This window comes from Hydra vulgaris, chromosome 10, assembly GCF_038396675.1.
Source record: "Hydra vulgaris chromosome 10, alternate assembly HydraT2T_AEP".
Taxonomy (NCBI): domain Eukaryota; kingdom Metazoa; phylum Cnidaria; class Hydrozoa; order Anthoathecata; family Hydridae; genus Hydra; species Hydra vulgaris.
Genome location: NC_088929.1, coordinates 14,905,229 through 14,920,821, shown reverse-complemented (window position 1 = coordinate 14,920,821; position 15,593 = coordinate 14,905,229). Strand labels below are relative to the sequence as shown.

The window sequence follows — 15,593 nt, the reverse complement described above, 5'->3', positions numbered from 1 at the left end:
CCAAAGCTCTTTACCTATGACCACAATTGTTCAAACCTGAAAATAGCTATAATGGTTTACAAGATGATATTTTTGAATTAAAAACTTATTCAAAAATACTCAAAGTTTTACAATGATAGAATAAAAAGACTCAATTTAGCAACTTTATCTATGAGATGAGAAAAAGTTGATTTGATTAATTTTCTTAAATGTGTTTATAATTATTATAATTTTAATTTTTTAGATCAATAATCAGCTCAATAGGATATTTTCTCTGAAGAACTTTCATAAACTATAAAGACCTAACATGAAAAAACCAAACAGTTCTTTTTAAGAGGAGTATTGTTTAAGTCTTGTAAGCACATTTAGAGAAATTTATATTCAAGCTGCAACCATCAAACACTCACCAAGTAGAAAGCCATTTTTGCAGCTGATTAGGAACTACAACTTATAACTTTAGTTTATATAATGATGTTTATTGAAATTTATTTAAAGGGCATCACTGATTTAATTTATTTGACATCAAACAAGAAATTGTTTTACAACTCATAAATTTAATCATAAAAAAAAATTGAATTTCCAAAATCACTATTAACTCCATCTTTTTTTACCAATTGCATTACTTCAATTTAAAACAATTTCTTGTTTGATGTCAAATAAATTAAATCAGTGATGCCCTTTAAATAAAATGTAATAAAAATCATTATATAAATTAAAGTTATAAGTTGTAGTTCCTAATCAGCTGCAAAAATGGCTTTCTACTTGGTGAGTGTTTGATGGTTGCAGCTTGAATATAAATTCCTCTAAATGTGCTTACAAGATTTAAACAATACTCCTCTTATAAAGAACTGTTTGGTTTTTTCATATTAGTATAAATATTTAGATGTTGTTTTCAACCTTTTAAGTCCTTTTTTGGTTTTTAATTCCAAACTCTGTAAAATGTTAAGCGTTTTAAGACTCTGTGAAGAGTTTAAAGTTTTTATTTCAATAATGCCTATAAATTTATTTCTAATGAACATGCATGGTTAAGCATGCATGGTTAAACAAATTTAATGTGTTCATATCTTAAGAGTTGACAAACAAAAACATAGGAGTAGAAAAGAAATGAAATAAATTTTGATAATACTAAAAGCAAACGTAGTCAGCTATGCATAGAATGTTTCAAAAATGACTAAGAAAAAAAAAAGGAATTTAAATTTGTTAATGCAAGTAAACTGTAAAAACCATGCATAAATCCAGATAAATATAAGTTATAATTTTGAAGATGATTATCAGACTATATATATCCACTTCATGTCCACTAATATTTTCCACTCCATGTCCACTAATATTTTCCGCCCCATGTTCACTAATATTTTCCACCCCATGTTCACTAATATATTTATATTGTATAGTTTAATAACAGGAATGATATGGAGTTGATAGGTATGGAGAAAGAATAAAACATTTCAAAAATTGGTGGTCATTATGTTTGAAAAGTTTATAAAACAATAACAGACAATAAGCTTGAACATCATTTTAGGTCACTGGCAACCAATTTATTGCTATGGTTCCTTAGATATTTTTAAATAATATAATTTATTTATTTTGTGAGTTTAATTAAAAGGTTAAATGAACAAAAACAAAGTTTTTACATGCTACTGTGATCAAAAAGTAAGGTGAATTTTTTTATAAAATGAAAAATCTTTATTTATTCTTCCAAATCTGTATCGTCCCCCTCAAAATAATCCCCCCCCCGGCCCCAATGCACTTTTGCCAATGTTTTTTCCAGTCTTCGAAGCATGCCGAAAAGTCCTCGGTAGGGATAGCCTTAAATGCGCGTGCCGATTCACATTGGATCTCTTCAATGGACTCAAAACGATTTCCCCGGAGTGGTCTCTTGAGCTTTGGGAACAGCCAGAAGTCACACGGTGCTAAGTCAGGCGAATACGGTGGTTGTGGAGCAACATGGGTAGAGTTTTTGGCAAAAAACTCACGAAGAACCAGTGCTGTGTGCGAAGGCGCATTATCGTGGTGCAAAATCCAAGAATTATTGGCCCATAATTCCGGTCTCTTTTTGCGAATAGCTTCACGCAAACGTTGCATAACGCTTAAATAATATTCCTTGTTGACAGTTTGGCCAGTTGGAAGGAATTCGTAGTGCACGACACCACAATAATCAAAGAAAACAGTCAACATGACCTTGATTTTTGAGCGACTTTGATGTGGTTGCTTCGGTCTCGGCTCCCCTTTTTCACGGTATTCACTCGATTGGTCGGTTGTTTCAGGGTCGTATGCGTAGACCCAAGTCTCATCGCCAGTAATAATTTGTTTGTAGACGTCTTGATAGTCAGAAAACATTGCTTCACACGTTTTAACGCGACACTCTTTTTCAAAGAAATTGAGAAATTTCGGCACCAAACGTGATTTGAGTCTTCTGAGGCCCAAATGATCCTTCAAAATCGCTTGCACCGACCCAAATGATATTCCAACCTTGTCAACAAGGTCTCGAATGGTTAACCGACGATTTGCAAGCACCAATTCTTTGATTTTGTTGATGTGGCGATTATCAATCGAACTCGATGGTCGTCCGGAGCATTCCAAGTCATCAACACGTTCTCTGCCTTCTTTGATGTCTTTGTACCACTTGTAAACATTTTTTTGAGACATAGTCTCTTCACCGAAGGTCTTTTGTAACATTCGATACGTTTCAGCAGCAGAAATATCATTCCGCAAACAAAATTTTATAGCACTTCTTTGCTCAACAAAATTAGACATTGTGAAAATCGCTGAATGCACTTTTGGTACTTCAGAAACAAGCGTAAACAAAAAAAAATAATTATGAGTTTGACATGTAATTTGGCGCAAATGTTAATGACATTCCTACCAACTTAAAAATAAAAAAGATTGGACGATTCGAATAAGGCGGGAAGTTTAAATTAAAAATTCACCTTACTTTTTGATCACAGTAGTATGTATAGTTCTTTGAAAGATTTAATTTTTTACTTATGAGTTATGCTACATGCTTGTTTAATCAAGCATTAGAAGAAAATGTTTAAAAACTTTTTTTGAAGTCTTTACATTGTATTACAACTTATTTAGAATATTAAAAGGATACTTTAGTCATGAAATAAAGATTTAAAATGATTTTGTTTGAAATATTGAGATACATGCTAAAGCTAATTATATATTTTAAATTTCATATAATAAATAGATATAAATGTGTTTTATTATAAGATAAATGATCATTAATTAAGAATTATGTTTAATTTTAAGTTAAATACATATATACAGAAATACATTCTACAAGGTTACATTTTAAAGTTTCTAAATATTAGAAGAACTAGATTTTAGATTCCAGTTGATAGAAACCACTTTACAACTATTGATTTCAATTGAAAAGTTAGATTGAGCTAGTAATACAGAAAAATAATCTAGATAAATCCATTTTATACAAAGCAAGTTGACAAAAAAAAATGAGTTGTAAGTTTTACATTAAACATCCATGATATGTTTTATTTGCTGTTATAGTTGGTATTCCCTCAAAAATAGAGCTACACTGGATGCAATGCGCAGTTCTCTAAATAAAAGCATATATTTTATTGAATATCTTTAAGTGTTTACATAAACTTAAAAACATTGATGGTTACATCAAAAGTGTACTCATCAAAAATAATCGTTCCTTAATTATAAAAATGAGTTCAAAAATGCCAGATGTAAAAAAATCCGTGTACAAGTTTTCCAAAAATAACATTAAACAGAGAGAACTGTTTAGGTTTAACCAATTAAAAGTGGAAAATATTTTGAAAAAAATTTTTTATAATTAAAAAAATAAAAAGTGCAAAAAACAAAAAAAATTAGAAAAGAGAAAGCAAAAATAATAAAAAAGTAAACACCAAACAGCTTGTTGCTTGTTTGAAATAGAGTCCAAAATTTGAAATTTTGACCATATATACTTTATACGTAGGTTGTTAAAAATACACTAAAGAAGAATATTATAAATAGTAAAGAAGAATGTTGAACTCTATTATTTTGTAAGTAAAGGAGAATAGTTGCGTAATGAAAAAAAAAAATTTTTTAAAATAGGTAAATATTAAATTAAAATAATAACACGTTAAACTAAAAATGCTAAAATCAACTTTACCTTCAAACTTTACTTGAAAAATTAGTTTTAAAAAGTGGAAAAACCATTTTATATGTAGATTGTAAAAAGCAATTGTCAAATACTGTCACCCTGAAAACTAGCAAATGATTTTAACTGCAGGATCTATCACTTGTCAGTTTTAAAAAAGCTATTTGAAGTAAAAATGTTTAAATCAAATATATTCCAGAATAGTTTATTTCGGACCCCTCTCCCTAGTAATTCTAATGCTGTGGTCTTAGCTATGTGTTTGAGCTTGTTGCTAATTTTGTTATCTGTTGCATGATTTAAATTTTATTTTTGCAGCTGTTGGTTTTGAAAATGGGAATGTAGAACTGCTCAACCCCATAACGCTAGAAGTTGAGAAAAACAAAGACAACGTTTTCTCATTCAACTTCGTTTCAGAATCATCTATAATGAAAATTGTGTATTCACATAATGGAAGATATTTTGCATGTTCAGTAATGTTTTAATTTTTATTTTAAAATAATTTTTGTTCTACTTTCTTTTCATATTTTATTCTAAAAATTTTTATATATATTTATATATATAAAAATTTTTATATATATTTTTATACTAAAATTGTAGACACGTGTGTGCGGTTTTTGTAATGCAGTTGCAGGTTCTTATGTTATGATGTATCACTGTGTAAAATCTTGTGCTTATGTGAAATAAATATAGATTTTACATTATAAATAGAACTTACTTTGATTAAATTTCTGTTAAATATTTTGTAAAGTTTATGGATTAGTGGAAAATGAAAGTCAATTGATGCTAGTAGGAACTTCCTATTTTTGTTTCTGCATTCTGACTGAATGGCAGGTTATATCATATGGTTTTTGCTTTCAATTTTTGCTTTTATTTAATTTAATCTGAGGTTGGTACTTAAGTTTACAATTATAGACAGATTTTTTTAATGCTTCTTGGTAAGATGGAATAGCTTTATAGGAAATAAATCTATTTGATGATGTGGTAGACAATCTTAAATCAGCTGTGCAAGGGAGTGTTTTGATTATTTTAGGTTGGTGGTTATATTCATAGTGACCATATTCAGTTCATTATCAGTATGACCAATACCAGTATCAGTTCATTATCATTATCAGTATTCAGTTCATTATCAGTATTATCAGTTCATTATCACATTTACAGTATGGTTGAAATAAATTGTTATTGAGATCCAGTGTCATGTTGAGGTAGTTTACTATTTTCATATTGCATTCGGTAAAAGGTCATTACTTTTGAAAATGCTTTTTAAATTTCTTCATCTTTTAACCAATCTTTAATCCAATCTTTTCTATTATAATGCTGCAAAAGTTTAAACGAAAGAAAAGTTCTTACTAACTTGCATTCCTCAGCACTATTGTAAACGACTATAAATATTACTCTATTGTTGCACTTTAATATGTAATATGTGGCTTTTTAACAGTTTATTTCAAAAACCACATTATTAAGCTTTAGATTGTTTATTTGTTTTTTAAAATGTTATTACACAAAAATTACACTTAGTGAAAAAAACAGTTTTGTCCCCATTGTGAGGCACAATCCCGCCCTCACAAAAATTGTTAAAGGTACATTTTTTTAAAAATTAAGAAATGCACAATTATATACCTACAATATATAATAATATAATAATCATCAGGTATACATAAATATAACAAGATATCGATTTATACTCTTAGCTTTATATTTTAATCAAAAATTTATTTATAAAAGTTGAATAAAAAAATACCAAATCTTATTTCCAACATCTCTGAACAAATATATTTCTATTCAAGTTTTTACATGAACGTATTCAAGTGTGACGACTGTAATTATTGTTATTCGTAATTACCTAACTTTGATAGATATTAAAAGTATGCGGTTGTGTCTCCTGTGCGTCTATGCAGTTCTGCCCCAGAGGACAGTTTTTAGAAAGAATACAGTTTCATAGCTTGCTTATTAGTTTATGTTGATATCAAAAATGGTATATACATTATATGAATCAATGTATACAAAAACGTTCAAAGTCATTTTTTTTAATATTTGACTTTTTGATGAAAATTTGTTCTTTGAAGACAGTTCCACCATTGTATAGTAAAACATTCTAAATCAGACCTCTCCGTACACGTTAAATAGAGAACTGAAATATTGTCTGTAAACTAAAAGGTTCTAGGTCAGTGACTTAGAAGGTTTTTGTTTGCAGCACTGAGAAAACCAGCTGTATTCTGCTGGTAGCTTTCAGATGTTTTTAATCCAATTTTTGTTTTGTTTTGGTTACGAGTTTGCGGTTATTTGGGCTTATTTTATTATTCATGTAGTTTTCTCGCAGTGAACACAATGTTTTGATTTCAGATCTTTTTTATTCATTAAAAAAACTGCCTCTACAAAAATTCCTCGTTCAACTTATACTTTAAAAAACACCTCAAATATGCTCATAAAAAAACCGTTTAGACTATACTTATATTTCCACAAGGAAACTACGCCAGTCAAATCCGCCGTACAGGGTTTCTCCCACACAATTTAATAATTAAATTGTGTTATGAATTGTAATTATTACAATTCATCTCGTTGTTTTAATGAAAAAGACTTATATTGTATGAAGAACCTAGTACTAGCAGTGGAAGAAAGGTTAAAAATGAGGCTATGTGGAAAAGGAATGTTGTTAAAGAAGCTAGAGTGAAAGGTAAAGAGTACATTGACTACAAAGGAAGAACTGTACCTGCTACTACTGTTATAACTGATTGCATGTGAGATTTGTATTGCAATTTCGATACCTAATTAGCCTTTTAATAATTTGTTTAGGCCTATCATAGCATACCATGCAACATGTTTTCATAAAAACATCTTAGACAAAACTAATCCAACACGTTTTATATCGTTCCATTTAATTGTCTGTAGGCCACTCATTGATGGGCTGTTGGGCCAAACTTACAAGATGTTTCAAGTCGTCGATCGCATTGTCGAGTTTCCGCAAAATGTGTGCTACCCATTGGGTAATGTTCCAATAAAAAGAGTGAAACTGCAGGATATTAGGAAGCTAATGCAATATGTTCCGGATGAGTTCAGTGGTTTTTATGATGAACTCATGAGCTGGCCAACAACCAACGAGACGAATGGCGGGGAAGAGGAACACGATATCCAGTGAGGTGTCTGACAAAGGCTTTGTAATCGGTCCTTTTATACATTGTGTGATTTAACATGTGTAATAGTTTGAACTTTGATTTTTAATATTTTTTTGTACAAAAAATGAATAAATATATAAAAGACAAGCTTTTTGTTATTATCCTTGACAAATGTAAACAAAAAGTCAGACAACTTTAACTATGTATAACAAATATATATATCACAAATTTTGATATATATTTTAACAAATCTAATATTTAAAGATGTTCCCCGAAAAAATAGTTTTTATGACTTAGAATGTTTTTGTATACATCGATTCATATATAAACATTATAAAAAAAAAAATTTCAAAAGTATTTTATCTTGGGTCTCATAAAAAGCTAAGTTATACAAAAATTATTATTTTAAAGTTTATTGCAGAAAAAAGACCTTTTATAATTAAAAATGAAAAAAGTGTATTTTTTTGATAATAATTCCCAAAAATAATTATTTTTTTATACAATGATTGTTATTTTTGAAATTTTTTATAATATTATATAATTTCGCTTCTTTTGAGAAGCAACATAACATACTTTTGAAAACTTATTTTTTATATTATTAGGGACTCGGTAAGTGTTCAAGGGTCTTATGCTCCCCCTAAATCCGATAAAATTTTGAAAAAATTTAACCGAATTGCTTGTAAGAACCAATAAAAAGTTTTTAGAATATGAACAGATCTTTTTTAGAATATAAGGGGCGGCTGGAACACCCGTTACTGGAAGAGAAAAGATGAAGATTGTAGAGCAAGATAACAATTGACAGATGACTTAAAGGATTGCAAATTATATGAATCAAGAAAGCAAGATGAAGGAAGCGAATTCCAAAGGACTGATGTTCGAGGAAAAAGACTAGACAAATAAGAGTTTTTGGAATATTCAGGAACAGTCACAGAAAAATGATGAGACTTAATTGAATGACGAATAATACGAGAATGAATTTTAGTAGATGGCACAAGAGACACTAGCACTTTAAAGCAGTGCCCATTATAGTATTTGTAGAAAAAAGAAAGAGAAACAACATCACAGCGATGTGATAATGGTTGAAGGTTGGCTGCAAGAGCAGGTCCAACTATGTTTACAATACATTTTTGCACCTTGACTAAAATAGAAAGACTAAAAAAGGCATCATTAGAAGATCTGCCCCAGATATGGCAACAGTATTCCATACAAGGCCGGATTTGAGATTTATAGAGATAGAGAATAGAATTTGAAGTAAGAAAGTGATGAGTTCGATAAAGAGATGCAACCTTAGCAGATGCTAGTTTTGCAACAGATTTGATGTATGGTTTCTAAGAAAGATTGGAAGCAAGAGTTAATCCTAGAAGATGAAGAGTAGATAACTCATCAAGTACATCACCATTCATAAATATAGGAAGATCTAAATTATTGCGATAACGATTGGCTGAAAAAGTTGAGTGTTATCTGAATTAAAGTTTACCAGCCACTGTGAGCCCCATGCTGTAGCAGAAGTGAGATCCTTTTCAAGCTCAAATACCCCCCTCCAAGCAATCAGAGAGTGTTGGTTTCTTATCACGACAAGAATAAATGGTAGTATCATCAGCAAACATTGCTACCTTAGATGTGAGAATATCTGGAAGATCGTTAATGTAAATTAAAAAGAGTATAGGGCCAAGGATAGAACCTTGAAGTTACAGAATAAGAAGAAGAGTGCTGTCCATCAAGGACAACTTTTATACTACGATTGGAAAGGAAGGATTCAATAATCTTAAAGATATTGCTGGATACACCATAAGAAGAAAGCTTATGGAGAAGACCAGCATGCCAAATTTTATCAAAAGCTTTTGAAATGTTAAAAACGATGGCCTTAACCTCTCCACCTTTATCTAATGCACGATAAAATCTATCTGTTATTACTGTTGGCAAATCAGCTGTAGAACGAGAAGATCGAAATCCATATTGATGGTCAGAAAGTAAGTTATTAGATTCAAGATAAGAAATTAAGTGTTTGTTAATTAAAAACTCAAAAACCTTGCTTATGATAGGAAAAGGACTAATGGGACGGTAGCTAGACAAATCAGATCGCTCTCCAGAATTTTTGAAGATAGGGATAACAGATGCAGCTTTCCAGCAGGCTGGAAAACAAGACTCTAATAAGCACTTGTTGAATAGTTTTGAGAGTATAGACAACAGCTCCAGGGAACACTTCTGCAAGACAATAACAGGTATGTTGTCCGGCCCACTAGCTGTAGAAGAGTCTAGGCAGGAAATCACTTTAGATACAGAAGCTGGAGTGATACGAATGTCAAGCAATAGAACAATCTGTTTGTTGGCAATATCAGGTAGAACACAACTAGTGGAATCAAGAGATAATATTGATGACAGTTTTTAGCAAACAATTCAGCTTTGTCTTTATTTGAGGTGACAAAGTCTGAACCATACAAGAGAGGTGGAATTAAAGATTTACCCTTATTATTGATACTATTAAAGATTCTCCAGAAGTCACGAGAGCCTAATTTTTGAGATGAGATACAAGATTTCATGACCTGAGAATAGCGGGTTTTGGCGTGAGACAAAACCTTTTTACAATTGTTTCTGGCAGTAATAAACAAACGTCTGTTTTCTGGAGAATTGTTTTGTTGATAAATATGGAAGTAACAGTTTCTATTGGCAATCGCAGCAGCACAGTATGAGGAAAACCATGGAGGAGAGTGATGCTTGACCTGGAATCGTCGAGAGGAAACAAAAGATTGAATGCCAGCCTGAATCCATGAAGTTATGTAAGAAGCACATTTGTCGACAGGAAGACAAAAGATTTCAAAACAAGGGCCATCACGAAGAAAATCACGGAAAGAATCCCAGTGAGCTTTACTGTAGTTGTAAGAGGTATGATAATAGGGGGATTCAGATGATGAAGAAGAATGAGATATCAGTTTTAAAGAGATCAAACTGTGATCAGAAGCACCTAAGGGTGAATGTGGAGAAACTGAGCACTGACTAGGATCAGAAACAAGTCACAAGTTGAGTAGAGAAGGGTAATTATTCGGGTTGTCAGGAAAGCAAGTTGGAAAGTTGACTATTTGAGTTAGGGATTGAGAAAGGCAAAAGTTGTGGGCTTTAATGCCTGCGGAATCACTGACACTAGAGCCAAGCCATTCAGAGTGGTGTGCATTAAAGTCACCGACAACAACTTATTAGCTGATGGATAAAGAGAGAGGGCTTGGTCAATATGATCAGAAATAACATCAAAAAGAGTGCAGAATTGAGATGAAGGAGAGCGATATAGAACAAAGTGAAAGGCAATAGAGTGAAGTGGTGCTAAACAAAAGCACATGAAAGTATAGTCTGCGGATTCAAACCTTGTTTCACGACATATGGGTGAATTCTTACGAATGTAAAAGCCCAGGCCAGGCATGTAACTATTGGAGTCTTTATGAATTAAAGGAAGATAACCATCAACACTAAGATCACAAGATGAGACAGCTGAACTCAAATTTGTCTCACGAAGAGCAAGTAGGTCTGGTGAACTTTGCAAGAGATAAGACTCAACAGAAGAAAAGTTTCTTCAAAGACCACGAATATTAGTGAATGATTGGTTTAGAGAACTTGGTGATGATGCTGGTTTTTTGTGTTTTATAGTTTTTGAGACTTTATGCATTTTTAAATTAGATTGAAGAACTTGACTCAAAGCATACATAGTACTCAGAACACTGTTTAATAGCCCAAGCAACTGCCTCATTACTACTAATAAACCCTAAGCGGTAACAAAGGGCTCCAAATGAGTATTTTTATCGAGACATTATCTCTAGCCTTTTCTCAACCAAGAGTTCCAAGGCAGGCGGTGTTTTAAGTCGGAGTTGGCATCTCCTAGCCTTAGCCTAAAAAGGCGTATCCTACAAGGCAGCAGGACATGAAGCAATGCAAATCAAAAACGTAATGAATGCAAATTAAAAACGTAAACAAATTTTGTTGTAATGAAAAAATGACTTTTTTTTTCTCTCTGGTATCATCAATTTTATATAAGTGGATAGTATTTTAATTAAGCGTATTTTTTCCATTATGATAAAAGATTTTAATTTTTTCATAAATGCAGATGTTGCACATTTAGTTGTTAGGTTTTAAGGTTTACAGAGTTTTATGATTTTTCACTTTATTGTATGTTTTAATGCCTTTTCTTTTAACTCTAAATCTTCTTAGAATCCTCAAAGTATTATTTCTATACCGCTTTAAAAGATTTTAAGTAATTCGTGTATCTTAATATGATTGGTGTCTACTAATACCAAAATAATGGCTTTTTTTTTACTGGTTTTTTTAAATATATTTGATCTAGTATTTATTCAAAGCATTCTTTTTGCTATTTTTATTTTAATTTAAATAGTAGAAAAAAGTTAATCTTTTAAATCGTGCAGGTCAACTTAAAAAATAACTCTCCAGCCAGCGCTTTTATGTGCGCTGGCATTAAAATTCAAATGGAGAAGACTGATTTATATATATATATTTAATTATTATATATTTTAATATATAAATTTTCTCCATATAGAGAGTTATATATATATATATATATATATATATATATATATATATATATATATATATATATATATATATATATATATATATATATATATATATATATATATATATATATATATACATATATACATATATATACATATATATATAAATATATATATATATATATAAATATATATATATATATAAATATATATATATATAAATATATATATATATATATATATATACATATATATACATATATATATAAATATATATATATATATAAATATATATATATATATATAAATATATATATATATATAAATATATATATATATATATATATATATATATATATATATATATATATATATATATATATATATATATATATATATATATATATATATATATATATATATATGGATAAGTACATGTTTTTGTGTAAAAGTTTCAATATTAATGCTTTATTCTGTTGTATTATAGACTTCAGATAAGTGTGTTATTGTATTTCAATGGAATCAACAAAATTCTTTATGGTTTTATTTGGGAAAAAGTAGAGCACACTATAAAGAAGTGATGGGTTTGGCATTTTTGAAATTTATGTTTTTACTTATATTTGGTTTTAAATTTAATTTTTTATGTTTATCTATGTTTATTTCAGATTTAATGTTCATGCCTGCATTGGATGAAGATATGGCTAGATTATTTTCACTTAGTCTGGATCGAATGCTGGTGAATCTCTTCTATATTTTTTTTTCACAAGAAAAATTTTATTATTAGAAATAAATCTATTTCATATAAATAACATTTTACATGAAATGCAGTGGATAAATATAGCTTTTAATTCATTTGATTAATGTCTACAACTAATAAACATATGCTTTTTTTTTTTTATTCAGGTTGAGTATGATTTGATCAATTCATTTGACAGTTTAAAAGTTTTGGTATCTGATCGAATTGAACAAGAAGCAGTACCTCTTTGTTTTATTCCTTATCCTCCAATTGTCAAAGAAAACTTTTTTATTGTTGCAAACGATGCTGTAAAAATTATTAAATTTACTTTTTAATATAATTATATCTAATTTAATTATATATATATATACAAAAAGGTGACAGGATTGCATCCCGCCCCACTTCAAGGGCTGTATATATATATATATATATATATATATATATATATATATATATATATATATATATATATATATATATATATATATATATATATATATATATATATATATATATATATGTATATATATGCATATATATATATACATATATATATTTATATACACATTTATATATATATATTTATATATACATTTATATATATATATATTTATATATACATTTATATATACATATATTTATATATATATGTATATATATATATACATATATGTATTTATATATACATTTATGTATATATTTATATATACATTTATATATATATTTATATATACATTTATATATATATATATATATTTATGTATATATATATATATATATTTATATATATATATATATATATATTTATATATGTATATATATATATATATTTGTGTGTGTGTATATATGTATATATATATGTATATATATAAACATATATGTTTACTCTTGTATAGTTTAAAATGGTTTCCATAATATCATTTTTTTATTTACATTTAACATCAAGTAGCATATACAGATGTAATTCAAAAAATATTTAATTTCATTATTATATTATTTATTTATTGTGTTTTTATGAATTGATTTCTTTTATTAGTTATTGGCCAATTTTTTTAGTTCAAAATAAAGTTGTTCAACTCAACAACAAAAATGTGTCGACAAACGACTTTAAGTCCAGCATATGGATCTCAAGTTAAAAAGTTAAAACTGTTATATCTATATATATATATATATGTGTGTGAATGTGTGTGACCCTGCACCAGAAAAATTTTTTCACCACAGAATCAAGATTTCTAGACAATATTGTTGAAAGAATGTTAGGTGTATGTTTGACATTTTTGGTCTCAAGTTTTGTTTGAAAGTAGCGTTATTTTAATAAATTTTTATAAACTTTATTACATTTGTAGTATTATCTGAAAAAAACTGATTGTATTATGCTTATTCTAGATGATATTTCAACATATGTATCAAGCATACAAATATTTATACTATTTATGCAATATGTTGTATTATATTATTTACACAAACGTGTAAAACAAAAACTGAATTTTTGTGAAAATTTTACTCTTTTATATTATAATTTTAAAAAACCATAATTTCCAATGCCTGAGATTTATATCAACTCATTTTTTTTTATTTTATATCAACAACTCATTTTGTTTATTTCATATAGCTTGATTTTGCGTTGTATATTACTTGATCTCTTATGTGGTTTCTTTTTTTATCCCCTATATGTGGTTTTCTGTTGCATGGTCACATTTGATTATTATCATCTATTAGAAGTACAAATTAATTTCATGTATAAATAAATACAAATACAAATAAATAACAATTAAACTTAATTTAATGTTTTTTTAATGTGAAATAGCTAAATCTTTTATTAAGAATAATATAATATATATATATATATATATATATATATATATATATATATATATATATATATATATTATATTATTATAGCCTAAGGTTAATATAGTAAAAAGTTTGTTCATTTGTGGGGCTTTATTTAAGCACATCAAATTGTGCTAAAGTTTAAGATTTATTTTAGAATGGTGATTCTACCAGATACCCAAGGTCCGCATCGATACATGGCTTATATAACAAGTGATAAGGTAGTCATCGTAAGTCTGTGTTTAACTTTGTTTTCTTGCTCTCTAAATATCAAACTATTTATTTACTTTTTTTTTATTCAGGTTGGTCTTACAATTTTACCATTTGATGGTAATCCATATAAGTCAATGGCATTGATTGCACACAAACAGGTAATTACGTTATAAGACTTACAGTAGGAGAATTTGAATATTTCAAATGTTTTATTAATGTTATAATTAATAAGTTTGAGTTTAGGCACATGATGTTGCATGCTCTTTTGATGGTAAATATTTGTTTACTTGTGGAGGATCGGATCCCAATGTGCTGATGTGGGTTATTGATTACAGGTTGTATTTTATTGCAGAGATTCAATAATTTTAGTTTACTTATTTGATGAGTATTTTCATTTTCAAAGAAGTTTGATTAGAAAAATCATTGAAATAAAGTTTTGTGTTTATTTATCCCACTATATATATTTCCATTTTCAAAGAAGTTTGATTAGAAAAATCATTGAAATAAAGTTTTGTGTTTATTTATCCCACTATATATAATATTTATCCCACTATATATTTTTAAATTGGCTAATCTCAGAGGAGTTTAAATTAACTAATCTCATTGTGAAGTTTGAGTCGCTTTATTTAAATTTTTAAATAATTTATAAATAGGTTTATTAAGTTATATTTTTCAAAATTTAAACAGTGCTTTAGAAGCTGCTTCATGTTTGGGTGGCAATGGATTGACTCCTTTTTACTCTTTACTTGAAGGAGGACAACATGGACCTTTGTTTTCTGAGTTGGAAGACTACTTTTACTTTTGTCAGATAAGATCGTAAGTTTCATCATTAATATTATATGACATGATTTATTAGTATATATATGATTAATATTATATGGCATGGTTTGTAAATATATATATGATTAATATTATATGGCATGGTTTGTAAATATGTATAAAGTGAAATTAAATTGGGCAGGATGCCATGCTGTTACCTTATTAAAAGATCTAAATCATCTTATACCTTTTTTAGTGCTGTGTGGTAGGATGCAATCCTGGTAACTTAAAAATAAAAACTTTTCGTTGTTTCAATCACAAGCTATGTAAATAAATGT

The 15,593-nt window shown here is 28.4% G+C and overlaps 1 protein-coding gene across 4 annotated transcripts in view; it reads left to right on the top strand.

Annotated features, from left to right (window-relative positions):
* The window catches only part of LOC100210587 (cilia- and flagella-associated protein 251), an 81,024-nt gene that overhangs the window by 45,368 nt on the left and 20,063 nt on the right, over nt 1–15,593 (top strand). For all 4 annotated transcript variants that reach the window (XM_065807334.1, XM_065807335.1, XM_065807332.1 and 1 more), the window contains exons 15-23: nt 4,406–4,560; nt 12,202–12,298; nt 12,380–12,450; nt 12,618–12,758; nt 13,507–13,589; nt 14,441–14,504; nt 14,586–14,654; nt 14,740–14,831; nt 15,184–15,312. In XM_065807334.1, coding sequence (XP_065663406.1) covers nt 4,406–4,560; nt 12,202–12,298; nt 12,380–12,450; nt 12,618–12,758; nt 13,507–13,589; nt 14,441–14,504; nt 14,586–14,654; nt 14,740–14,831; nt 15,184–15,312 — 901 coding nt within the window. The remainder of the gene's footprint in view (nt 1–4,405; nt 4,561–12,201; nt 12,299–12,379; nt 12,451–12,617; nt 12,759–13,506; nt 13,590–14,440; nt 14,505–14,585; nt 14,655–14,739; nt 14,832–15,183; nt 15,313–15,593) is intronic.